This window comes from Peromyscus eremicus, chromosome 16_21, assembly GCF_949786415.1.
Source record: "Peromyscus eremicus chromosome 16_21, PerEre_H2_v1, whole genome shotgun sequence".
Classification (NCBI taxonomy): Eukaryota; Metazoa; Chordata; class Mammalia; order Rodentia; family Cricetidae; genus Peromyscus; species Peromyscus eremicus.
Window position 1 is genome coordinate 48,369,158 of NC_081432.1, and position 24,692 is coordinate 48,393,849.

The following is a 24,692-nucleotide window of genomic DNA, read 5'->3' on the forward strand; positions in this document are numbered from 1 at the left end:
CAAATTGGTATAACCTCATTGGAGGGGATATAACAATAACATTCAAATTATAAGGGAAAGCTCCATGTTGCCCAGGAATTCTACTTCCAGAAATGTACTCTCAGAGTGGTAAAATATTTTGGCATGGAGATGGAATGAGAGGCGGGAATGAAGTCTGTGTTGATACTTTGTACCAAGATGAAATATGTACACTGCTGTGTGCTGTAGCACTGGAAGACTAGAAACAATCAAACAGATCATCGAAGGTAAACACAGAGCCCCTGCCACAGACTAGACACAGCTGGGGGACATCACAGGAAGCTCTTTAGAATGGTCTCCTGGACATAGTGTTAAACGAGAAACAAATGAGGTCCAGCTTGCTTACTAAAGGACAGTGTGGCTCTGTTCACACGGTGCTGTGGGATGTCGCTCTGTATGCTGTAAATATGTGTTGCTCTGATTGGTTGATAAATAAAATGCTGATTGGCCAGTATCCAGGCAGGAAGTATAGGCAGGGCAAGCAGATGAGGAGAATGCTGGGAAGAGGAAGACTGAGTCAGGAGTCACCAGCCAGACACAGAGGAAGTAAGATGATAAGGCAGAACTGAGAAAAGGTACCAAGCCACGTGGCTAAACATAGATAAGAATTATGGGTTAATTTAAGTGTAAGAACAAGTCAGTAATAAGCCTCAGCTAATGGCCAAGTAGTTATAATATAAGCTTCTGAGTGATTGTTTTATAAGCTGCTGCAGGACCACAGGGCTGGGCAGGACCAGAGAAACCTTCCGACTATACATAAGGAGGCAGAGAAAGCATGTGTACCCAGGTTTCTATAGCATTGCTTGTAGGGGTCTGTAGGAAACCAACGGTTTTATTTATCATAAGAATGGCAAAGGAAACTAAGCATAGAGGAAACTTTTGGGAGAAATTCTTTACTAAATGTCTTTCTCACATTTAACTTTTTGAGCAGTGTAAATGTAATATTGTCAGAAACAAACTCATTTTAGAAATGAAAGTGTGCTATCACAAGTGTCTCTCACTTCTGACTCAGAGTTGACTGGGAGTATTCTGTGGATAGCAACCAAATGTGCACAAGGCATTTATGAGACATTTGGTTGAAGTTGGGGCCTCAGTAACTGCAAAGTCACAAAATGTTCTTACATGTAAATAAAATATCTATATCTATCTATATGTATCTATATATATATATATATATATACAAATGGAAAAAGCCTTAAGTCAGGTATGAAGTAAGAGCCAGGCTGAGAAGAAATCAGAAGGCTGGGTGTTCTCACAGCTCTCTGGATGTTGTTTATTTCACTTTTATTATTCACAAGCTATAACTGATGTTCTGTGCCCCTCCCCATTCCAAGAGCAGATTAACACAGAAAAAAAGTGTGAGTCACAGTTATAACATGTATTTTCTCACACCTTCATTTCCATACCGTCACATCTGTTTGACTCACACTAAAATGTCTAAAAATGCACAGCCTTGTTCAAAGGAACTTAAAATTAATCCTAACCATGAACATTAAAAATAAGATTTATGGCCTGAAAGACGAATAAAACACCAAGTAAACTGAACATATGGCGACTCCATTGTCACCCTCGTGGGTTCTGCCCTGCCATGCATACAGGGGGTGCTCAATGTGTAGACACTGGTCCGGCATGTGTGCGATTACACATAAGGTGTCAGGGAGAACTAACCACATGGACTAAGATGTCACTCTACATTGGTGGGGGAGGGGCACTTGGAGAGGGCAGCACACTCTTACCCTAATGTTCCACTGTTTCTCAGAGCAATGTCAAGAGAAAAATAATGACTAAGACATAGCCTGGCCTATCAAAAGCCTTAGTAACAACTGTAGCTCCTTATTTCTCTATAAAAAGACCCAAAGGGACTAAACATTAGAGTGAGTCTCATGTCATCTACTTTTGTTAGGCAACAGTCGGGGGAAGGCACAGCCATATGGGACTGCATCTCTAATGACTCAAGATTTAAATTTCAACATAGTAGAATGCATTCCCTTGGAGAAATTTTAAGCTGCAAACTTCTGAATAGTAGAATAAAATATGTTTTTATTAAATATTACTATCCTGTATGTGGTAGGATAAAGCCAAGGTCAGTTACCTGGAATTGTGTATTTCTGAATTAGTTATAGTGTTAATTGAGAAAGAAAATCCAATTACCCTGCCTGCCTCCACCCCAGATTTCAGAAGCAAAACCTTAGAAAGTGCTAATTTAAAGGAATCAAGTGAGGAAGGGCTGGAGGGCTGGGGGTGAAGGGCTGTGTCTAGATGGATGACAGACTGCTGTGGATACTGAAGAAGGAAGGCCCCTTGGCCATCCAGTGGGGACTGATAAATGAGCCTCACGCTCAAGGTCTCTCTTGGGTTCCAAATACAGAAATACACTTTCCTTCCTTTCAAATGAGACTCTCCTGCTAGACCCAAATCTGTTCAACACGCCACAGTCCCGTGCAGCCCAAGGCTCCTCCAACAAGCACTCCAGCAATCCTGGCTACAGTTAAAACCACCTCGGGGACACTGTAAGCCCCCAAAGCCCAGACCAACTGATTCTGAAACTCTGGAAGTGGGGCCCAGACCTGGACTGCTCATAAAATTCCCTAGGTAATTCCGTGTGCAGTCAAGGCTGGAGGAGACGGCCCCACAGGCTGCTTGGAGGGGAGTTTAGTTACTAGCACAAAGTCAAGGTCAGAACCCAATCACTGATTTACCAAAGAGAAAAGGGATGTGACTTATTGTCGAGTCCCGAGCAGTTCTGAAGGGGGTAGGGTATGGAAATGGGAAATGAGAGCTACAAAATACAGATGTAGATGAAGAAAAAGACAGAGACACAGGATAGCTTTGAGAGGACTCTGTCTAGGTCCATACCACAGCTGCTTGAGCTTATTACTCACAGCCTTTAAATACCCAAAGCAAGTGGGGGGGGGAGACTCCCCCCCCCAAGGACATCATGATTCAAGATACAAATTACAGTCAAGTGTAAACACCTCCTTAGTACTCAAGATATCTGGTGACCACGCCTTACGGCAAAGCATCCTATAAATAGGCCTTGGAGTACAAGACACCAGGTAACCACTCCTTTGGCCAAAGCATCCTATTATGCAGCCTTGCAAGGGAAAACGTGCTCGGACTCTATGACCTTGAGTCAAGATGAAAGTCAAGTCTCTGTGGGTCCCCATAACTTATGTGCTTATGTGATTAATACATGTAATTAATTTCCATAGACTCCCTAAGGAACTTGAATGGCACACCAATGTTTGACCACATCCAGGTCCCCTGCGAATCTCTTGAACCCAAGTACTAGCCTCCACCCTGAGTTTCTGATTCAGTGTGTGTAGGGTGGGGCAGGGAGCTGGAGACCTTCAGTAGGGCTCAGGAGCCACTTGGGGAAGGTTGTATGGATGCCTGTGGTAGGGGCACAACAGGTCCAACCAACTCAACAACCACCCAAGCCAATGGATTTTCTGGCGTGGTCCTCAGGGTGGATGGGACTACCCATACGATTGTCTCCCACTGAGTCCTGAACTAGAAGCTAACAGGGGCAAGGATGAATAAACACACGACACTTCCTGAGGAAAACCCAGTGCTCTGTGAGATGGATTTCCCTTCCCTCTCCTTTTCATCTCTCCAGACGTACAAGAGTCCCAATTAGAGCCCATTTTCAACATGCAGCTCTGCACATGCCAAAAAAATGTAATTAAGCAAATTGTTCCAACTGAGGGTGTAGTTAGCCAGCCACATCAGCAACTCATTTATAGATCGGAAGAGGCAGCTGGCTTGCCCTCTGACCATCACACCACAATATTTGTCCCTAATTGCAGCACCACACCGTTTAAAATAACGGGGGTGGGGTGGGGTGGGGGGGGAGGGGGCTCTTGTTTTTTTATGTCACATCCTCCTGAAGTTCCCTGGAGAGCTGTCAGTAACTCGTCACAACAGAAAAACTCCTCACTTTAATTCTCCATAAATTATCCAGGGTGCACACACCTCGGCTGACATGCTCACCTCAACTAGCAAACACCATCTGAGGTAGAGTGTCCGTTCTGCAGAATGTCTTACCCGCTCACAAACCTGTGTGTTCTGTTTTGTTCTGTTTTGTTTGCAACACTTCCTGGATATAAGCACTTGGCTTGCTTTAAACTAAGGAAGGAATCAAATTAGATCGCACCCTGGGGTTCAAGATAAAAGTCCACCAAAAGTAAAGGTATGAGGCTGACTTTGGAAAGAGGAGGAGGGCAGCGCTAAGCCCAGACATAAAGAGCAGTCACATGTCCTGCACCTTTTTGTTAGTTTAACAGACACCAACATCCTTAGACTAGATGCCACGTTAAGAAAAGCCCTACAATGACTTCAGAGTCTTGAAATTGTGAGTCTACGGGCTTGGGTGCAGATCGCACATCTCAAGAAAATAAGCAAGAAGTGTGCCTTGCACCTGCGCACAATATCTCACCTTGGGGCTGCAGAGATGCTTGCGTGGTTAAAGAGTATATGGCTCTTGGAAAAAACCAGAGTTTCGTTTCCGTCGCCCACACTGGGCACCTCATAAGCTTAACCGGCAACTCCAGCTCCGGGGGTCCGATGCCATCTCTGGCTTTCATGGACACCCCCATATGCACAGACACGTACACATAATTAAAAGTAAAATAAAACTTAAAAAAAAAACCCTTACCTTTAGGTCCTCTTAAGCCAAGAGCCCCAGGGGGACCCTTCATGCCTGGGAGGCCACGAATTCCCATCTGACCCGGGAAACCATTCTCTCCAGGGGGACCCGGAGGCCCAGGGGGACCAGGCCTCCCAGGAAGACCGGAAGCTCCTGCATCTGGTCTCTTGAGGCTAGCAGCCATCTCAGCAAAATGCTCTGAAAGACAGTAAACACACACAAACAAAAACCAGCCAGTCACAAACACAACAGCAGCTAAGAGGAAGAGAATGGCATCCCCAGTGACCTTTATCTACATGTGGCACCAAGAAAGAAACCGAGTTGTGTATTTTCCCACAAGTTTCCCGTCAGGAAGCGCCACTGGTGCCCCGTTCCTGAGCTTGCCCAGGATCTATCTGGCCCAGCTGTTTTGAGACAAAGTGGGGTGAGGGTTGAACTTCAGGGCTTTGAGATGGGTGGTGGTCCAGAACCTTAAGAGTGCCACCTGAATCCTATCTGGTACTACGTGAAACCTCAGGATGCAAAGAAAATGAGTTTCTTAGCATGGGTGGAAATGTTGTCGTGGAACTTTTAAAAATCCAAAGCATCGCTCAAAATTAGGATTCCAACACTCTTTGAGACCAGGCATCAAAACTAAAAGCCTTCTTAGTTCAAAGCAATTCTATAACCTGAAATACCATGAGAATTCATGGCTTCTAATAAATCCTTTCCCTCCAGTTTATTTTCATGCTTGGAATAGATAACAATCATTAAAAATAACCTTCCTTGGGAATGGTCACAGTTCGTCTTAAAAATTAATAACTCCATGGGATTCTTACATACATTCAGAGTCAGCCGCTAAAGCCACGAAAGGCGAGAAAATCCACCCCATTAAAATGCTCTGAGGCAAGTATTCTAGTGCAATATTGTTTTTAAAGCTGTAGGGTATAAAAAAGAACAGGAAGTGGAAACAAATTTCTACCCAACAGTTTAAAATTATTTAAATATGACTATTTTGAATTTAATATAATAAACCTAAAATTATAATTTCCAGCTAGGTTAGTAATGCTTACAGCTCAAATGGGGAGCCAAAATAAAAATGTGTGCAGTGAAAAAAATTTATATTGGTTTCCAAATATAAAAGCATTCATTTCATTCTCATCTGGTGCTAGAAAATTCTACACGTCTACTAGACAAAGTGGAATGTCCATCGGCACATAAAAGACAAGCATTTCTTGAAGACACACTTCTACCACGGTGAGAGAGTTTTCTGTAGAGAGTGCCAGGATTCCAGTGTCTCCTCAGTTTGGGGGTATTTTTATACATATTCATTTTCTGTGTGGTTTTATAACTAGTCAGACTCTAAAATGAATAATGATTTCCATAGCTGTAGATAAATTCAGATAAAGATTAACAAATGAGGAAATACCTCATCTTTTTTGGAAAACTACTAGTTGTTACTTTTTAAACATATGTACTACGTGGGTATAAATAATGTCCTTATGCTCCCCGTGGGCACTGGGCCTCTCACTTAGTTCTCACGTAATCTAGGGAGATCCTAAGACCATACCAGATACACACTAAATGGCAGCATCTTAAGGAGGGAGGATGCCTAAGAATTTATGTTGCAAATGGGAAAAAAATGACCTGTATATATGCATTTGTTCCTGTATGTTACCTCCCTCTCTTCTGGAAAAGGGTGGGGGAGACACACAGAGATGGAGCCTGGATGGGGAGTGGAGAGAAGGCTAAGACAGAAAGTAATATTTTATTTTACTTTTTATTATATTTCAACTCTTGGGGAAAACAGACCTGATACTAACATTACTCCACATCTCCCACCTTCAAAGCTAGTTACTTACCCTTGCACACCTACAAACATAAAAACTTCAGAAGCAAGAGCATGAAGTGGAAATGTTTAGGGTCCTGCCCTTTGTTTACCTTGCATAACTCTCATGCAGACCTGCTTGATGTGCTGATCTGTTGGTGCTCTGCCCTGGGACGAGAAAGAAAGACGCAGGTTACATACACTTGCAGCTATAAAGAGAACAATGTTAATCTCTAAGGACGGACATCACATGGAACCGGGTAGTTGAACTGATGAGAAGACTTGCTGCTGAAGAGCTTGGTTGAGACTGATGGAAATAGGAAACCGTGGGATGTGTCCACCACTCACCGGAGGGCCCTGGATACCAGGCAGCCCAGTGGCACCCTGTTCTCCCTGCACGCCCCGGGGTCCAGGTGGTCCTCTTGGTCCTTCCACTCCAGGAAGCCCTCTGACTCCTTCAGGGCCCCTCAGGCCAGGTTCCCCAGGGTTACCCACCTAGAACAAACAGTGCACTGTGAAACTGGTGCTAGACATCACCAATGTTCTGCTTAGCCTCAATATAAATATTTAGGTGGAATTTTAGGTTTTCCACTATTTATGTCCCTCAGTGGTGTCTGTCCAGAAGTTACCTCAATGTAGACACAGAATACCGTTCAACCACTCACCAGCCACTTAGAATTCCAATTTAAGTAAACTTACAAATGTTTTTTATTATTATTTCAAAATCTCCACTGAGGCCGGGTGGTGGTGGCGCACGCCTTTAATCCCAGCACTCGGGAGGCAGAGCCAGGCGGATCTCTGTGAGTTCGAGGCCAGCCTGGGCTACCAAGTGAGTTCCAGGAAAAGGCGCAAAGCTACACAGAGAAACCCTGTCTCGAAAAACCAAAAAAAAAAAAAAAAAAAAAAACTCCACTGAGAAAATTATATTTAAGGACTCATTTGCCATACCTGAAGCCACTTCCTAAGAACAAGTCAGTGATTTTAGGTTTTCTCTTTCTGATTTTGGTGCTGAGGATGGAATCCAGCTCCTTGCACATGCTGAGCACATGGTCTACCACCGGAATACAGTCCAGTCCAAGCAAGTTGATTGTTTGTTCTGGTGTGTGTGTGTTGGGGGGGTACGGGGGATCAGGGACACATCGGTCAAAGGATGACCTTTAGGAGTTAGTCCTCACATTTTCATCTGGTTTGAGACAGGGTCTTTTTGCTGCTTCCTAAGCCAAGTTATCCGGCCTGTGAGTTTCTGGAGAGTCTCCATTTTCTGCCTCCCATTTCCCACTGGCATGCTAGCATTACAGACCCTTGCGCTACTGTGACCAGCTCTGAAATGACTTTTGGAGTTCTAAACTGAAATCATGAAGTTTGCATGCCAAGTCCTTTTACCCACCAAGTTGTCTCTCCAACCTGTCATTTAGTTTTTAAATAAGGACTGGTAACAATTTCTGGGAATAAAAAGACTCCCTTCCAAGTAAAAGGTTTCCTCCAAGATATACTATTTGGGTATAACAATTCAACAATCTAAGAATATGAGTTATTTGGCTTTTATAAGATGCTTTTGGTGAACTTGAAGACACTAGTAATAAGCAAGAATTACAAAAACCTAACATAGACTAAGCCAGTATCCTCAAAATATCAAAATACGACCTTGAAAGTAAAGCATTTAAAAAGGGAGGCAACTTTATAGTTTTAAGTAATAAGAAAATTAAAACCTAAATATTAAAGAAGTCAACCAACAAACCTTGCCTCCTCAGCATGAAGGCATATATAAAAGGTAAATTGTTTTCTTTTCCAGAAAGCAGACCATTAAGAGCATTTTTAAAGTCTTCATGTATAATAACTGCTTTTAAAAGGAGACTTCATTAATTCACTCTTTTGTGAGACTAAAATTTGTTACAATTTGTAGCAAAGCAGTAAGGCAAACTGTTGTGCAGAATAAGAAAGAAAAGGTACAAGGACAAGAGGAAGTCAGGGGATGCTAATCTTGAAGGTAGGAATGTCCATAGGGCCATCTCATCCTGCCTCTTTTTCCTGTGCAGCATCTAACTGTTTCCAATATTCAAATGTTTTCAGCCCAAGGGAAGAAGTAAAACAACATTTCACCACACACATCCAAACAAGGTTCCGCAAGCTTTTTCAATCTTGCTTTATGATGTAAAAAAAGAAAAAAAAAAGATATTCATCTAAGTCAGCTTGACAAGATTGCTTCTATAAGGAAATGACAACTTGAAAGACTTCCTGGAAAGCAACATCAGCAAAGAGAGCTAAAGTTATACCACACAAGGATGCAAAATTGTCAGGTGCCCAGGTGAAAAACTCTAACAACTTCTAAAGCAAACCAAAGAGATGCCCAAGTGAACTGAGATGCACACAAGAACTGGCCACACTGAATTATACTCTCTTGATGGCAGTGGATAAAACTGCTATTGAATCAATCACAGGGACTCTGGGATGTAAAGATCAGGGTGCCATAAGGACCCTGGATCTCTCGGAAAGAGTTCTTCAATCGAGAGATTCTGTGCATTGGAGCAGACATCGGCTTTTCAACTGTGGGAACACCAGAGTGGACAATGAAAGCTCCTATGGAAGTAAATAATTTTCTTGCCTCTGGGACAGTACAGTTCAATTCCTTCAGCATTATTTGAGCAGTGTCATATAAGAAGTAGGGAGAGGAGAAGTGATGAATTAACAGCTCATTCCTAATATATCCAAATTAGAATGCAGGAAGTGTTGGTCACTGCATTAGGACAAATTTTTCTTTTATCGTTTGCATTTTTCCCTTGAACAAAACACTGAATTATTCTAGATAATGACATAAGATTTCTCTCACCAAACACATCAGGGTTTACTCTTTATATCTTTAAACCATTCCTTTCAAGTATTCTTTTGTTTGTTTGTTTGTTTTTTGAGACAAGATTTCCCTGTGTAACAGCTCTGCCTGTCCTAGAACTTACTCTGTAGACCAGGCTGGCCTCGAACTCACAGAGATCCACCTGCCTCTGCCTCCCGAGTGATGAGATGAAAGGAATGCACCACCACCACCTGATCAAGTGTTCTTATGCACGAACATTGTTTGAAACTTGATGTTTAAAGGCTGGGGAGTTAATACAATGTGATCTCATCTGTATGTTGGTGAGTAAACAGCCCACAGACAGCCTGCATCTGGATGCTGAAACCAGGTTTGGGTGGGTGCCCCCGGAGAATGTAAGGTAGAGGATGGATCAGGATGCATAAATAGGAAGTAGTCATTCTCAAGAAGGAGAAAGCCAGTTCACACTAGAAAGGGCTAAACAACATAGTGTGTAAAAGCATTGGAAACAGACAAAGTTCCAGATACCCAGGAGACAAAATGGATAAACCAAGAACTCTTCAGACAAGTTTGGTCTACTTTGCTGGGAGTCTGATTTTATTCTACAACAGTTCTTTTTTTTTTAAGTTATTCTTTAGGATTCAGAGGGAAAAAAATGATATATAGTGAGTTCTTTTTAGTAGGGCTAAATTAGCTGCTGAGGAGATAATGTGTTGGATAAAGACAGAAATAGGGAATATTCCAGAAGTAGAGAGAATTTAAGAATTCACTGGAAGCTAGTGGGAATGGCCTTTGAGATTACCATCTGAACTTCACCTTTTCTCTGTAGATTCTAAGTTCCTAATGGTGTTGGTGTGCACATTAGCAAGATGCCTCAGGTTTCCTATGAATTAGATCTATAATTTTGAATTCATCTACTCTGAGGATATACGTTTAGTTTCTATAAAATAACGAAATTGAAGAAGCTAATCATTTTATGGTTCTGATGATTCTCTGTTATATTTTGTTGTGTGCTCTGCTTCTCTCTCAGGTCCCTCGACTAGGAAACAAGGGAGATCAAGAAAGTTATTGAAATATTTTGCAGAAGTGTAACTGCCACTAAGATCCAGTTGTTCGCCTCACTGCAGAGCATGTGCCCGCTCTCGGAACAGCCCATGTGGGGAGGATATCAGAGCATTATAATGTAACATTCATTCAGCCATTTCTAATATCAAAACAAAAACCTTCTTTAGAGCAGTGAGTTCAAAAGCTAGATCCATTTACACAGCTGAGAACTTCTTCCTACTGGTTGAGACCATTATTTACAGAGCAAATTTTGACATGTATTTCCTTGAAGTCCTTCAAGGAATTTATACAATCATTTCATGAAGCAGAGTATTACATTTTCTACAGTTTTATTGATGTTTTTAATTTTGTACCATTATTGTTCATCATACTTACAGATCCCTTTGGGCCAGGTAATCCCATATCTCCCTAAACCAGCAGAAGAAAATTGTATTAGTACAATTTATTCACTTTACATAGTTTCCTAAAACATTTTTCCAATGCTATTTGTACTGCTAACATATAGAAAAACCATGTGCAGATGGAGCCCCGAATTGTAAAAAATATGTTTGACTCAAAATGTGGGCTGTCATTCCAGTTCAGCTACCCAACTCTGTGTGAATGAGGCCACCTCCCAGCCCTTGGCTAACCGATCTGTTGACTAACAGGCTGCAATCAGAGTTCTGTGAGGTTCATCCAGATCTACAGTGCTCAGCAACAAGAACAAAAATGTGCAGGTAATAAAATGAATTACAATAGCTTTTTTTACCAAACACGATAGACATTTAAAACTATCCACTGAAATTTTATTTTTATTTTTCTATGTTTTTAAAATCATTTCCCTCAAATCTATCAAACAAAAAAAAATCCATGCTTTCAAGCTTTAAAAAAATAAATAATCCTAGGCCATCTTCCCATTGTTAATTTTAGATGAGTTCTGTTCAAGTGTTAGCAAATCTCCACTACAAGATAGAATGATTTAACTTTTAAAACATTCCCTAAACACATAAAATGAATGGCCACTACAGAAACTAAAATGCAATAATCTCAGAAATTTGCTTTAGAAAAAGTCCAGAAACTTTGCCCAGTCCAGACATTTCATTTCTATTTATTCTAGGACCTGCAAGTCTGAATAAATATTGGCGGATCATTTCTCTGCTCTTAAAGAGCTGGAAGGCTCCTTCACAAGAAAGACCTTACTGACTGGAGAAGGACTCAAACATACGTTTCTACATTAGGTCTGATCGTTCCTGCCCAAACTGTCATGAGGAGGCAGCAGACCCAGCAGCTCTGCATACAGATATGTGCTCTGTTCTCGTCCTTTCCTGGAGGCTCGGGTGTCTCACCCTGTGGAGGTTGTCTCACCCTATGGAGACGGAGGTCATTCCTTCCGATGATTTCAGGGTAGACAGAATGCCCTCAGTGGTACTTGTGAGCCACAGCTCCCTGGCTGTAAAGACATTATTTCCTAGCTAGGTTCTATCCCTATGCATTCTGTAGTGCTATATAAATAACTTGAATGTCTCGATGTGAGACCACAGAATAATTCATCATCCCTAAGGGAATTCTGCAGAAGTTTAAAGCCAAGTCTACCAATCTGCATTAGCAGGCCTGGGCCTGGCCTTCGGTATTGGGAATCACTAGTCAAAGCAGAGGAAAAACCCACTTAGCCTTTAAGATAATGAGAACAGCATCAGAAAGAAAAATCATATTTTTTCAAATTTTCAAAAGTTTTAAATCAACCAATTAAAAAAAAAGAATCTTACAAGATCACCCCTCGCCCCTGCTTCACCTTCTTCACCAGAGGCACCCTAAAAAATTAAGATAAAATGTCACATCAGGATAAAATGTCCTCCATTCATAGGTCAACTTTAACTAGTCAATGTTGACAAGCATTTATAAGTGCCCAAATGCCCTAAGAATTGTGTAGGAGCTCTCGATTCCATGACAGCAAACTAATCCTACCCACCCCAAAAAAAGAATAGATGAGACAGACAGGATAGAGGTGAGACCAGGTTTCAGCTACTGATCGAGTTTATTTCATTTAATTAAACTAACAGTGATATCTAGCAATTTTAAACTCAATAACCCTTGAAAGCAGCTTTCTACAGTAGGAATGGGAATCCACACTCAGGGCTGACTCTATTTGCACATTTTATTTGCTGAGGTCTTGTTCAAACAATACTTAAAGTGTTATCTTGTGACTTCGAAAGTCTGTGTCATCTGAATAAAATTCAGCGTGCCAGAGAGACAGGGCCATACTCTCCAAAGGAAGAGCACTGTACAGTACAGGAAACAGCCACTAGCTTCTGCGTATGAAAACTGTTCGGTTGCATACCTAACTCCGTTATAGTTTCACTCACTGTACAGTACACTGAGAAAGGCTATGAGCCGCCATCATCATCATGCCCACAAACCAGCCAGCCCTGCCCTCGTGAAGTAGCATATATCCTATACCATGAACCACACACACAGCTTACCTGTTCACCCTTGGGACCCGGTTCGCCAAATACACCCTGAAATGGATAAAACACTTTTTCAGTATGTTGAGTTGTGTGTATAATTTCAGGTGAGCCAACATCCTCGAATGAGATGATGGATGGTGGGGTGGATGAGAGTTCCCCATTTCTCACCACTTAATGAGGACCAGAAGAGATCTGTTCTTATGGACAACTGTTCCCCAAATCTCTGGTAACAGGGCACCATTCTCTGATCATATGCATGTGAATGAACTTTCACTGATAGGAATATAAACTAAATAAAAAAAAAAAACTGCAACTACAACTGATACTTCACGCCTCTCTGCCTTTGTTTCTCTTCCTTCCAGGAAGTAAATGTTTTGGTTTGTTTCTTTCTTTTCAATGTCAACTCTGAATAACTTTACCATAATCACTAGAGAAAGTCTTCACTGGGCAAAACAAGCTTGATTTCTCGAAAAGAAGGATTCATCATTCCAGATTTAAAAAAAAAAAAAAAAAAGCCTGTAGAGTGCTGGCTATCTTACCCTGTCACCTTTCATTCCAGGAAGTCCAGGGGGTCCAGGCAGGCCAGGAAGGCCAGGGCTACCAAGAGGTCCCTGGAAAACAAACAGAAAATCTCCCAAGTCACTGCGCCCACAATGCTCAATGTTGACAAGCCAGACAGGGCCCTGGGGTATCAATTCATGTCGAAAATCAATGTGTGGTTGGTTTAGCGCTGCCTCTTCCATTTGGCTCCCTCTTGTAACCCAGGAGAGGGGGCCGGTGGCCCCCCACCTTCCACCCCGCCTCTGAATGCCCTCTGCACAGCTCAGCAACAGTGGACGTTTTCAGTCAGGGTCTGGCGGTACACGGTCGCTTCTCCCGCTGTGTAAACAGGAGCTACACTAGAAACAAAAGCCAGCCTTCATCCACGGTTCTCCTCCATTCCAAGAAAAGGCAGACGCCAAATGTAGCACTTCGTGCCTTCCTGGGTTTTCGAATGCATTCAAACCACACTGACTAAAATACTCTTGGAGGATATCATAGATACAATTTGAAATTCCATATTTACAGTTTCACATATTTATATAACAACAAAAAATGGGTGGTTGATTAGATTACCTTATGCAAATTGGTTTTCCTCTCCTTTCCTGTTTTAAAAACGGTATCTGCTTTGTAGGAAGCAAACACATAGAGATGGGAAACATCACTTACCAGTTTTCCTGGTATGCCCAGGGACCCTTCTGGTCCAACTTCTCCTCTACTGCCCTGTGAAAACATACATGTTGTCATCAGCTGGACATTCAGGCCAGAGTCCAATGCTGAATTATTACATGAAAAAAAAAGCCACTCCAAACAGGTTTTTGCTACAACATAGGAGTTGACAAAATCTTCTCCCTTCACGTCAACTGAAGATGCAGTGTAGCACGAATCTTAAAAGGTCTTATTAATAAAAACAAACCCGGAGCCAGGTATGAGGTGAATACTGGAAGATCAGAGAAGCAGAACAAGCCACAGCTACCTCACCTTGCCAATTCCTCAGCTGATCCTGTTTCCTCAGACTGGAAGCCTCTGAGTCCTCATCCAAATGGATCTCAGCTAAACTGCTACTCAAAAGCCTGAAAGCTTAACCAGGCCAAAAGCTTCTAGTTTCTGGTCTTCAAGCCTTATATACCTTTCTGCTTTCTGCCATCACTTCCTGGGATTAAAGGCTCACTTCCTGGGATTAAAGGCATGAGTCTCCATGCCTGGCTCTTTCTAGTGTGGCTTTAAACTCACAGAGATCCAGATGGATCTCTGCCTCCCAAGTGATAGGATTAAAGGCATGTGTGCCACCATTTTCTGGCCTCTGTATCTAGTGGCTGTTCTGTTCTCTGACCCCAGATAAGTTTATTAGGGTGCACAATATTTTGGGGAACACAATACCACCACAATGCAGGGCATCCTACCAGAATCTAATTTTCCTCTGTGCACCCTGCTCATGGAACCTGCTCATGCTGTTCAATGGATGCTAGGGCATTGGTCCATTGGACATATCCACTTCCTGTACATGCAATTATGATTAGTAACATTCAGCATGTAAGTCACATTCTAGCTTACATTATGGATATTCATATATACACATTTTATGCCCTCACTTGGATGTGTTCTTGGGCTATTCCATACCCACTCATTTGGCATGGTGCCATGTCTGTGATACAGAGTAAGCCATGTCTGAAAGGAGCAGCTAGCAAGTGATTGCTTACCTCAACGAAGGCATAAAAAGGAAAACACAAGACAGAGATGCTCGCCTGTAAATCACTACCACAGCCTCAAAAAGACACAGATGGTAGACATTTATAAACTTTCTGAGAGAAGATTTCTTGTTTCACTCATGCTAGGTCTAAATATGTCTTCAAGGATTACAGACTTTGGAAAGTGTGACTCACTATGAAGATCTGTGAACAGCAATGCTAATTTTATTTTGTGGGCCAATTTCAAGTTTTTTATTTGAAATCAAAGACCTCAAATTTCTATTCTACTTGAAACCATAAACTTTAAAGAAAAGGAACCTTTGAGAAAAGGAGGTGTGAGACTTTTACTTCTGTTCCTAAGAACTCAACACAGTTTCCTACGATCTACCTAAAGCCTGCTGTATACCTAGCGTTGTGCCCGGCTGAGTAGAACACTAGTAGATAATCAACCACATTTCCTTTGAGATCTATCATAAAACTGGAAGGAATCATTTGAGTTAGTTTTCCTTTAAAATGATATATCCCCTCCATTTTAATAATTAATACTTTGAAATGCCTCTGGTAAGATTATTTTATTCTGGCCTATATGTTATCCATTCATCTTTAGGTTGAACAAGGTGTTAAGATCCATAAACCTTCTGAATTTTTGATTTCCCTAAAGGTTACCACATTACAACAGCCTCTGGCTGTGGGCTAGAAGTTCATTGTAGTCATTTCATATGATTTATAAGTGATTGAAACTCAATGCTCTTAAGTGCTTTTCAATATTTTTTATATTAACCTGTCAGGTATAAGCATTTGGAATAATACATTGGTCCTTAATCCCATGAGCATCTTGGAAGCCTGAGGCAGTTCCCCTGAGGGTGGAAGCTGGAAGGATTTAAATCTAGATGAAAGGTGACCACTGGAACAGATTTTTTTTCAATCTATCTATAAAGGTTATCTCTTGTCCTCCTTCTGGACACCTAGCACAGGAAAGGCACATGGGCCCACTCTTCCCTAGAAAATTACTGACTAAGGATGAATTCTGGAGGAAGGAGAATCATTGTTCTCAGTAGCGTAGGCTCTGGCAAGTCCCCCATGCTCCAGGGGACTACGTTACACCTATGCTCACAGAGATAACCCTGAGTAAACTCATTGAATTGCTAAATAAAGACAATAAAAGTGAGAGGGGCTTGTATGGAGGAGTGGGTAAGAGAGCAAGGCATGTGTCGGGAAAGAGTGGCCATAATACTTTAAATATATGTATGACATTGCCAAAGAATAAGTTTAATTTTTAAAAAATTGCAACAAAAGAGAAGATTGGCTTCTGTTCCAGTTAATTTGGCCTAGACCTTCCAAGTTCAAGATGGCTTCTCTTATATATGCATATACCATTGGTGTTTTTAAATAATTCTCCGCCACATTGTGATGCAGATCCCCAATGTTACTGGTTTAACATGACTTTAATCTTAAAAACTAACAGTCACTGATGATGAAAAACAGATATCAGAGGAAAGCAGAAAGCTTAGTCTCCATCAGAGTCTCAAGTATTCACTTCTAAATAAAAGAGACATGCTACTGTATCAAAATTAAGGATGATTAGTATAGTTCTTTCTCAAAAACCAAGTATTAGGGCTATACAACCTTTGGTTTACTCTTGGGAGGATTAACTATCTTATGAGTCAAAAACAAGGATTCTCTCTGCTGAAATCTTACTTTCTCCCATCTTTCATAACTTCTTGCTGTTTTTTCCCATGTCCTTCCCAGCCACTGGCAAGCCTGCGGCAAGTACTCATGGATGGCTCGGAGCCCCACTACGGACAGCCTGCACGGCTGGATGGATGTACCCAGATGTCGCTGTATATGTAGGACCAGGAGAAAGGCCCGGGACATGTGGATGTGTGCTCTTCTGCACAAACAGGTGGGTCTTTTGTCCATCTTCACTCCCTTGTCACACACGCCAGGCTATTCTAAGTGTAGCAGTTTCTATAGAGATCACCTCACTGGGAAAGTCGGAAATGTTCATTTTCATAACAGTATCCAAACAGTTACTTACAGCCAAGTTACTTAAAGGACAAAGTTCTATGATAGTCATTTTTGTAGTTTCTGTACAATACACACACACACAAACACACACACACACACACACACACACACACACACACACACACACACTGCATATACTTACATAAATTCTGGGGTTTTTTTTTAATGTGAGAAGAAAACAATGAATAGTCAAGATATAAATAGCCACTCTAGAAATGTAGATTGAATACATTCCAACAGTAACTAGGCAAGGCACATAAATGATAAAGCCTTATGCCCCAACAGCATGTGGTCACCACACTCTCAGGGGTGGGCAGTGGAGGCTGGTAGAGAAATGCTCTTCCCAGTGGCTGATATTTACACACCTCATGACAATAACAGTTTCCATTTATAACAAGAGAATCAGCAGGAGTCAGAATCAAGGCAGAGTTCTTCTGCCGGTTAATATGTGAGATTGTACTTACAGGCTCCTTGTCTCTCTCAGGGTTCCCATGCTTCCACGGGCATCCCTGAAAACTTCAGACCTACCTGCCAATGCATCCCTAAGAGCCACCCAAGGCTCTAGAGAAGATGTGGAGCCTCTGTCCCCTCTGTGCCTACGAACGACTCCTCCAAGCCCTTCAGATCTGGGCTGCCCTGGAGTTTTCCAGCACTTTGCTCCATATTCCCTATTTTCACTCAGCCCTCTTCACCTCTGATTCTAATTCTGTGCGTCTGGCATAACAAACACCCAGCAATCAGTTTGGGTTTGTGTATTCATCTTTACCAACTTTACTTAAACTTCTGATAAAAGGTTAAGACTGAAAGTCTCATAAATCCTAACTTTAAAAGTAGCTAAATGTCTTACAGCAGCAGAATTTGGCAAACAAATACCAACTGAAAACCATGCTATGGTGGTGACGGCATGAGACCACAGAGACACAGACACCAAGTAATTCAAGTTGATACTTCTTCCCTCATGAAGGAATGATTAGACATTTATAAAAGATTACAACGAAATCTGAAAACTTAGTGTGACTTAATGTTACCAGAACTGTTTTCCATAAGAATTGTCTCTGTTCCATGACTTTAATTTGTCATGGCTCTCATATTTCCTAGTTTCCAAAATTACCCTGAATGCTAACTAGCTGAAGAATAAATACTATCTTTGGTGTATGCTAGCTAAATTTTAGAAGTGAGAAATTATACATCATCATATTCAGCCTGTTCTGTATACTAAGTGTCTCTCTCTGGCAACAACAAAAAGGAGGATGTTGATTTAACCCAAAAGATCAATCCTGATTTCTCTAGACTGTTCCTTTTATCAATTTGTTTTCCTATTAAATTGGAAAATCACATGAGTTCTACCTCAGGGAATAACTTTCAGTCTGTTGCAAGGATGTTTTAAAGGATTCAATTTTATGATATGATATGGTTGTATTTATCTTGCATGGATTTAAATATTCCTTTATACATAGGCAGAGAAAAATCTGTCTGAATGCTTCCATCAAACATATCAGCTTCACACACCACTGCCCAGGGCTGGGCAGAATGGGGTGCAGCTTAGAATATTCAACAACACACCATCTGGTCCCCATATGGAGACCTCTCTGCTTGAGGCTGTTGTGTTGGGGTGGAGTGGGGGTCTCCAGGAAAAGTACAATAGGAACATACGATGTTCAGAAGGAGGTAAGTCAGCAGGGTGCTATCCCCAGTAGAACCAAGAGAGCAGAGCAAACATAACCCACTCATCCAAAAACCTGGCAAGTTCAAAGAAGCCTGGAGAGTGATTGGCTAGCAGCCACTAAAATGTAGCACCACATCAAAGGCCAGTCTATTTGCCTGCTCTGAATCAAGAGCCACTCAGACCAATTATAAACCGAGCAGAGAAAGCGTAACAGAGAAAGCCTACACATGTGTATGGCTTTGGTTTCCATGGAATAACTAGAGCAGTGGTTCTCAACCTAAGGGCCATGACCTCCTCAGGGGTTGAACGACCCTTTCACCGGGGTAGCCTAAGACCATGAGAAAATACAGATATTTACATCATGATTCATAACAGTAGCAAAATTACAGTTATGAAGTATCAGTGACAATAATTTTATGATTGGGGGTCCCCACACCATGAGGAACTGTATTAAAGGGTTACACCATCAAGAAGGTTGAGAACCACTGGACCAGAGGGTCAAAATAAAAAAAAATTAAAAAACTAATCCTTCTTGCAATCAAATCAACAAAAATTAAATGCAAAGACGTGTATCTAGGATACATTAGACATATGTTCTATCCCTTCTACTGAGTTTGGTTTGAGATTTACAGGAAAATCTGATCAAATTTGCCAACCGTACATGGAAACATGTGAATCTGTCTACAAAACAGAATTCGTTGATGTAAATGAAAGAGCAAATGCACCCTCCAGGAGAGCGATTTGGTGTTAAAACTTTGCACCAGAGATATTATATTCAGAACATAATGGCACTTTCTTTTCTGAAAAAAAAAATATTGCAGGTGAGAAGTCAGTTATTACCAATGAAAGTGGCATGGCAGGATTTATTATGCTTCCAAGTCAACTTATTCCAAAAAAATATTGAGTACTGCCTTATGGCAGGCCCTAAGTAAAGAGATGTAGGAGGCACGGAGATGAATAGGGCATCCCTCTGCCTCCTTTCCAGTCACAGCAGGGGAGTCGGAGAGGCCAAGGGTTATGAACTTCAGAACAACTCGGCAGGGAATGATGACTCATAGAAAGGAGCTGAGATCCAGCTAAATAAATGCAGAGTGAGACACGGGGGAATCAAGGGGGGTAAGAAGTGTCAGAGCATTAGTGAGCTGCACAGAACTAAGTGTGACCTCAGCACGGATGAAAGTGAGAAGTAAACTTCTGGGGTGATCGCTCCTTGGCTAAAGCAGTTGTCACAGGTGTGAGGAATGGACTTCAGATCTCCAAAGCCCACAAAAACAGCAGCCTGTAATTCCAGCACTAGACAGATGAAGACAGAGGACCTCTGGAACAAGCCGGCTCACCAGACTAGCCTATCAGCAAGCTCTAGATTTAACTGAGGGACTCCTACTCCGTGGATAAGGTGAAGCACAGTTGAGAAGGATTTCTGTGGTCCATCTTGGCACATGTGTCCACACACATGGGAACACCATATACATATATACACATGCACATGAGAGGGGGGGAGACAGAGATACAGAGACAGAGAGAGACAGAGACAGAGACAGAGACAGAAAGGAAGGAAGGGAGGGAGGGAGGGAGGAAGGAAGGAAGGAAGGAAGGGAAGGAGGAAGGGAGGGAGGGAGGGAGGGAGGAGAGAGATGTGTAACTAGGAAGTTATCAAATAGTTTCAGAGTTTAGACTTTCTCTTGCCAGTGTAAATCTGTAACTATTTTTGTTTTGCTTTTATGGTTTTGCTGTTGTTTAATATAAGGTCTCATTCTATAGCCTTGGTTTGCCCAAAATGTGCTGTGTCAAGTTGACTGGGCCTGAACTCACAGAGATGCACCCGACTCTGGCTCCTGAGTACCAGGATTAAAAGCCACCATGCTTAGCCATGAAAGATTTTTCAATGGGAGGAGAAGTTAGCAAGGAAACTATACTTTAGAAAGACCAATACTCTGACGTGTGCAGACTGGAGGTACTACCGTGTCTTAGGGCCTTTGGAACTGTGTTTGACAATTTCATTTGTCCCAGTGATTATGGACGCTCCCATAGTATTCTTGGGTGGTGGCCATGGATGTGATGATATCATGTGACATGCAAGAGTACTAGAAAGCACCGGATATCAGTGGTGTCCTACTGAGACAACTTGGTGGAGGAAGTCAGGAGTGGAGCTGAGGGAGCAGATCAGAAGATACTGCAGTTACCCGAGTGGGTGCTGAGTCAAGCCTGGGTAGAAGAAACAGAAGCTGAGAAGAAAGTCAATAGAGAGGAGCTGAGAGAAGACAGAATCGATTACCCTGTTAGAGAGAGAAAATGTGACAGTAGAAAGGTGATGCTGTGAGCCTCAGTGGCAGGAACAAAGGACTCAGAGAAATGTGAAAAACAAAACCCCAAAGCCTCCACCAGTTAACTTCTTCTAATCCAGCTCACCACACCTAAGAGAATCGACTGTTCCTATGTCCTTTTGATGCTCCATCTCTGGATACTTATTACTTTATGTTCCTTTCACTTAACTGGCAATAATGAGCATCCCCTATGTGGGGTGTGTGTGTGTTTGTGTGTGTTTGTGTGTGTGTGTGTGTGTGTGTGTTTGTGTGTGTGTGTGTGTGTGTGTGTGTGTGTGTGTTCAGTGCATTTTCCTGGTATACAATAGGTGCACAGTCAATGTTCATTCAACCACACACAGCTTTCTGCTAAAAAAAAAAAAAAAAAAGTGGATTTAACAGTAAACAATCTCAAAATACTAATTCCCCAACACTTCTACATCTTACATCTCCCGGAGTCAGACATACAGCATTTTTACTGCTTAAGAGATGTGATCTGGCTTTAACCTCAGTGCCTTGACAGTCACTCCTGGCAAGTATCTTAGTTAGCAATTCACAGGCTTCAAACCCAAAGGAAGGAAATAATGAGTGAGCAAAGAGCATGGCTAGAAACAGGCACTGGTTTCCTTGGCTGCTAAGAAACCCTAGGAAACCGCCCGATACAGGTCAGTTATAGGCACCTGTTAGAAGCACAAAGTGCCACTCTCCTGCCGCACAACAGCTGGCAACTCTCACTTTCTCAAACATGAAAACCCTCTTTCCACACACTCAACAGAAGCTTTAAGAGAAGTATATTTGGATCTGTTCACATGCTCTCACTTAGAATGTTTGTTTACTGCCTTGTTTTTATTATCCAGGAGGCTGAAACTAAGAATTGAAAATGAAGGCCAGAGAGTTTTGTGGAGTCAGATTTTAGCACATAATGTGAATTTTAAAAATTCTTTTATTTTATGTGTATGGATGTTTTTAACTATATTATGCAGTACCCAAGAATGCCAGAAAAGGGCAACAGATGCTGTTGGACAGAAGTTACAGACAGTGGTGAGCTGGGAATAGAACCCAGGTCCTTTAGAGGAACAGCCAGTGTTCTTAACTAAGGAACCATCTCTTTTAGCCCCAACGTGAAAATTTTGGTGAGTTTCTTTCTAAAGAGTAAAACGTATCTTCTAGCAGGAAAATATACATTGTTATGTTATCTGTAAAACAAGTAGACAAGTTCATCCTTATATACAAGTTGACATATTTACACTTAAGAAATAGGGAAGCTTTTCAAGTTTAAATGAAGAGTCACTCCTAAGTACATACTCAAAGGAATTAAAAGCATCCACAGAAAAGTGTGACCACAAATGCTCGTGGTGGCATATTCTTAACAGCCAAAAGTGGAGACCCAAATGCCTGTAGCTGATGAATAGGTGAAAAGGACGTGATGTATCTGTGTAATTAGTACGGGCAGTTAACTGTTATGTAGCCACAAATAGGATTGGAGTGCTGGAACACGCTACAGAATGCATGAATGTTGAGACACTATACCAAGTGACTCACAAGGCACATTGTAGGGATCCATTCATAGAACACCTTCAGAATCAGCAAAGCCACAGGGACAGAAAGTGGAACTGGGGTGGTGCAGAGCTGAAGGGAGTGGAACTCAGTGCCTAAAAGCGAGAACAGAGTTTCTTCAGTGGGTGATGAAAATATTCTGAAATTGATTGTGCTGATGGCTGCATAATTTTGTGAGTATACTAAAAATGAATGTCATGTATATTAAGTGGGTAATTTGTATAGCATGCGAACTATATCTTAATAAAGGTTTTTAGCCACACTAAAAACACTTCCAACATGAGATGAAAATAAAAAGCTCTAGCTGAGGGTTGTGCATGCCTTGAATCCCAGCACTCAGGAGGCAGAGGCAGGGATATCTCTATGAGTTCGAGGCCAGCCTGGTCTACAAAGTGAGTTCTAGCACAGCCAGGGCTATTACACAGAGAAACCCTGTCTTGGGTAGGGGGACAAAAGCCCCTTATGCTTCTTTTAAACACATCTTTGGTATTATTTTTTTGAAAAGGAGATATACTGTAGATATAGATTAGCATTCCCATTTTGTCGTCGATCTGCTCCAACATTCACACAGCTGTAAGTAAGGGACACTCAGCAAAGTTGTCAGGGGGAAGGCATGGGAGAAGAGTACTCACAGGAAGCCCCCTGGGTCCTCGAGGTCCCACCTCTCCTGGCGGCCCTTGGCGGCCCTGTGAAAAGGAAAGCAGAGAGAGAGGCAGTTAACGACTACTTCCTGGTAACTATCGATCACAATTGACAGAAAGTTTAACTGCAGTCTTACTGGTTTTCCTGAACTTCCCAACTGGCCAGGCTTCCCTGGAGCACCTGTGTTACCCTAGAGACAAAAATGCAACATTTAGGGTAATTCAGACTGCAAATAGAGTCATCAGCCTGCCTTACCCGCACTGGACATTGCTTATATTTAAATAGCATTGATCTCCTGGTTTCACATTGAGACTCTGGGAGGATACAGAATCTCCATCTTATGTGTGTGTTTCTATGCACAGACGATCTCATGGTCACATGTGTGTGCATGTGTATGTAGGCTTGTGGATGTGAGTGCACCTGTGTGTATGTGAAGGCCAGAGTACATCTTTGTGTCATTCCTCAGGTACCGTCCACCTGTTTTTGTTGAGACGGAGTCTCGCATTGGCCTGGCACTCATCATGTAGGCTAAGCTGGCTGTTCACCAAGCTGCAGGCATCATTCCCGGACTGTGGTCACATACACGGACGGCCTTTTACAGCGGTTCTAGGGAATCAAACTCAGGCAAGCTCTTCACAAGCTGCACCACCTCGCCAGCCGCAAGCTCTCCTTTGTCGTGTTTTACCTACTTGATTCTAAAGAAAAGTGGTCTTACCACTTTGTTTTCTTGCTTTCAACTACTGGTTCTTTAATTCCCTGTAGAACATAATCTGACACACATTCTATATAGCTTCATAATAGAGTCCTTATTTTAAAAACTAGCAAAGGATGACATTCTCACGAAGAAAGCCTCATCAGCAGATTTCTGCAGCTGGGAAAGAGAGTTAGCACGTGACCCACCAAAGGTTTCACTTTCTGAGTTCTCCCTGGAGTTAAATCTAAAGTACAATCCAGGCTGGGTGTATGAAAAAGGCAGAGCCAGGCGGATCTCTGTGAGTTGGAGGCCAGCCTGGACTACCAAGTGAGTTCCAGGAAAGGCGCAAAGCTACACAGAGAAACCCTGTCTCGAAAAACAAAAAAACAACAACAAAAAAAATTATACACAAAATAAACACATAAAGGCACGAAGCAAATATTAACTGAAAGGGGTTTTTTGTTTGTTTGTTTGTTTTTACCTTTTCACCAGCGACACCTTTGGCACCAGGAATCCCAGGTACACCCTAAAAGAATACACACAGATTCTGGGTTTAACTATCTCATCGGAGAAGCCATCAGACCCCAAACCCACCATCTGAGAAGAGGTGGAAGGGACCATGGCAACCTCAAAGGCAGCGTTGGGCTGGGCATGCTGCCTCATTCCCACACCAGTCAGTAATGGGGCTACACATGGTGGGCAGTGCTCTGCTTTGCCGTGCCCGGCTTGTTAAGGCTGAACCTTAAAGAAAACCTCCAAGCTAAAGTTATTTTTCAGAATGACCTT

At 42.0% G+C, this 24,692-nt stretch overlaps 1 protein-coding gene across 1 annotated transcript in view; it reads right to left on the reverse strand.

Moving 5' to 3' along the window:
- The window catches only part of Col9a1 (collagen type IX alpha 1 chain), an 85,677-nt gene that overhangs the window by 11,804 nt on the left and 49,181 nt on the right, over positions 1–24,692 (reverse strand). Inside the window, exons 26-36 of the mRNA XM_059282248.1 lie at positions 24,388–24,432; positions 23,349–23,402; positions 23,203–23,256; positions 13,998–14,051; positions 13,328–13,399; positions 12,804–12,839; positions 12,090–12,134; positions 10,720–10,752; positions 6,822–6,968; positions 6,587–6,641; positions 4,676–4,864 (exon numbers count right to left, since the gene is read on the reverse strand). Of these exons, the coding sequence (XP_059138231.1) occupies positions 4,676–4,864; positions 6,587–6,641; positions 6,822–6,968; positions 10,720–10,752; positions 12,090–12,134; positions 12,804–12,839; positions 13,328–13,399; positions 13,998–14,051; positions 23,203–23,256; positions 23,349–23,402; positions 24,388–24,432 (784 nt within the window). The remainder of the gene's footprint in view (positions 1–4,675; positions 4,865–6,586; positions 6,642–6,821; positions 6,969–10,719; positions 10,753–12,089; positions 12,135–12,803; positions 12,840–13,327; positions 13,400–13,997; positions 14,052–23,202; positions 23,257–23,348; positions 23,403–24,387; positions 24,433–24,692) is intronic.